Genomic DNA, 1208 nt, shown 5'->3' on the forward strand with positions numbered 1-1208 from the left:
AGCACAAATATTAGAACTAAATAAATATGTTTTTAGGTTTATTTATAAGTTTTATTCATTTTAAGATAAAACATAATGCTTTAATATTGCATATATATTTAGGCATGAGACTGCAAATGAGATACTTGCTGAAATAAAAAAAACATGGTGCATGTTATATCCTGGGTACCAAAATCAAGGGTTGAAATGCAAAATTACCCCCCTTAAATCAATTAAACAAATAGGACCAACGTAATTACTTTTTGTCTTATTATTAGTAATTTTTTATAAAACTTGTATACCAATTTTATAGTTGTGGATTGGTTGTATTATGCATGGCTGAACCTTTATCAGATTTTAGTGAACCTCGCGTGACAATTGATTTATTGTATAATGAAGCAAAAAAACGAGGTTTCACTAAATTAGGTGAAATGTTTTCTACTTCCCAAATGTGTGAAATGGCTGATTTATTTTTAGCTAACTGGTACAAAATTTATCATATTAATTATTCACTCATCAAGGATAAGTCATTTATTGTAAAATTGATAAAAGATGATTGTTTAATCATTATATGGTATATATTTTTAAATTTTAAGACTTGCTATACAGTTATTACATCTTCAGTAATTTTTTATTTTATTAGTTATGATGATGATCGCAATATGATGCCAACAGTTAACCAAGGACACACAGCACACTGGGCAATAATTTGTGGAATGATAGGAGAAGACCATGTTATAGCGAGACATGGAAAAAAATCAAAATATAGTGTGTGGCCCATAAATGATTTAGCAGCTAGTAATGATGGATTAATAGAAGTGAAACCTACTTTATATCTAAACATGGATCATTACGTTATACCTAAAGATGGTATTATAAAAAAAAGTCTAGCATCACAATTCATGGTTTTAAAACCAAAGAACAAATCTAAAGTAATTAATTCATTAACTATAATAATATAGAGTGCTTAATAAGTTAAAAAAATATAATTTTTTAAGAAAAAATTTTGGCATTATAAAATAGTAATGTTATTTTAACTTTACCGTAAATTTATTTTTTCCTTTGGATCACTATTAACACAAATAAAATATTAAATTAATATAAGCAGTAAAAATTAACTCTAAAGTAAAGAATTAGGTATTTCCTTATTTATTAATTTACTGATCATGCAAATAGGTCAAAAAATCAATTTTAATTCTAAGAGTATGCTATATTATAATATACATTTT

General features: G+C 25.4%; 1 protein-coding gene across 1 annotated transcript; it reads left to right on the forward strand.

Annotated features, from left to right (window-relative positions):
- Positions 1 to 11: 11 nt before the first annotated feature.
- On the forward strand, positions 12 to 958 carry LOC126909996 (UPF0692 protein CG33108-like). The gene is made up of 3 exons (XM_050692397.1): positions 12 to 231; positions 293 to 553; positions 623 to 958. Exons 1-3 carry the CDS (start codon positions 152 to 154, stop codon positions 939 to 941), a joined length of 660 nt encoding a protein of 219 aa, XP_050548354.1. The 5' UTR covers positions 12 to 151; the 3' UTR covers positions 942 to 958.
- The last annotated feature ends 250 nt before the right edge of the window (positions 959 to 1208 follow it).

The sequence above is a fragment of the Daktulosphaira vitifoliae genome, unplaced genomic scaffold, assembly GCF_025091365.1.
Source record: "Daktulosphaira vitifoliae isolate Bord-2020 unplaced genomic scaffold, ASM2509136v1 Scaffold_2889, whole genome shotgun sequence".
Classification (NCBI taxonomy): Eukaryota; Metazoa; Arthropoda; class Insecta; order Hemiptera; family Phylloxeridae; genus Daktulosphaira; species Daktulosphaira vitifoliae.

What these genes read in the sequence shown, in the direction of transcription:
- LOC126909996 (XM_050692397.1), top strand. Translation starts at nt 152, where the DNA reads ATGTTATATCCTGGGTACCAAAATCAAGGGTTGAAATGCAAAATTACC. An exon ending in ATTAAACAAATAGGACCAAC is followed by an intron (nt 232 to 292) that starts GTAATTACTTTT and finishes CCAATTTTATAG; the next exon opens with TTGTGGATTGGTTGTATTAT. An exon ending in GATTGTTTAATCATTATATG is followed by an intron (nt 554 to 622) that starts GTATATATTTTT and finishes TTATTTTATTAG; the next exon opens with TTATGATGATGATCGCAATA.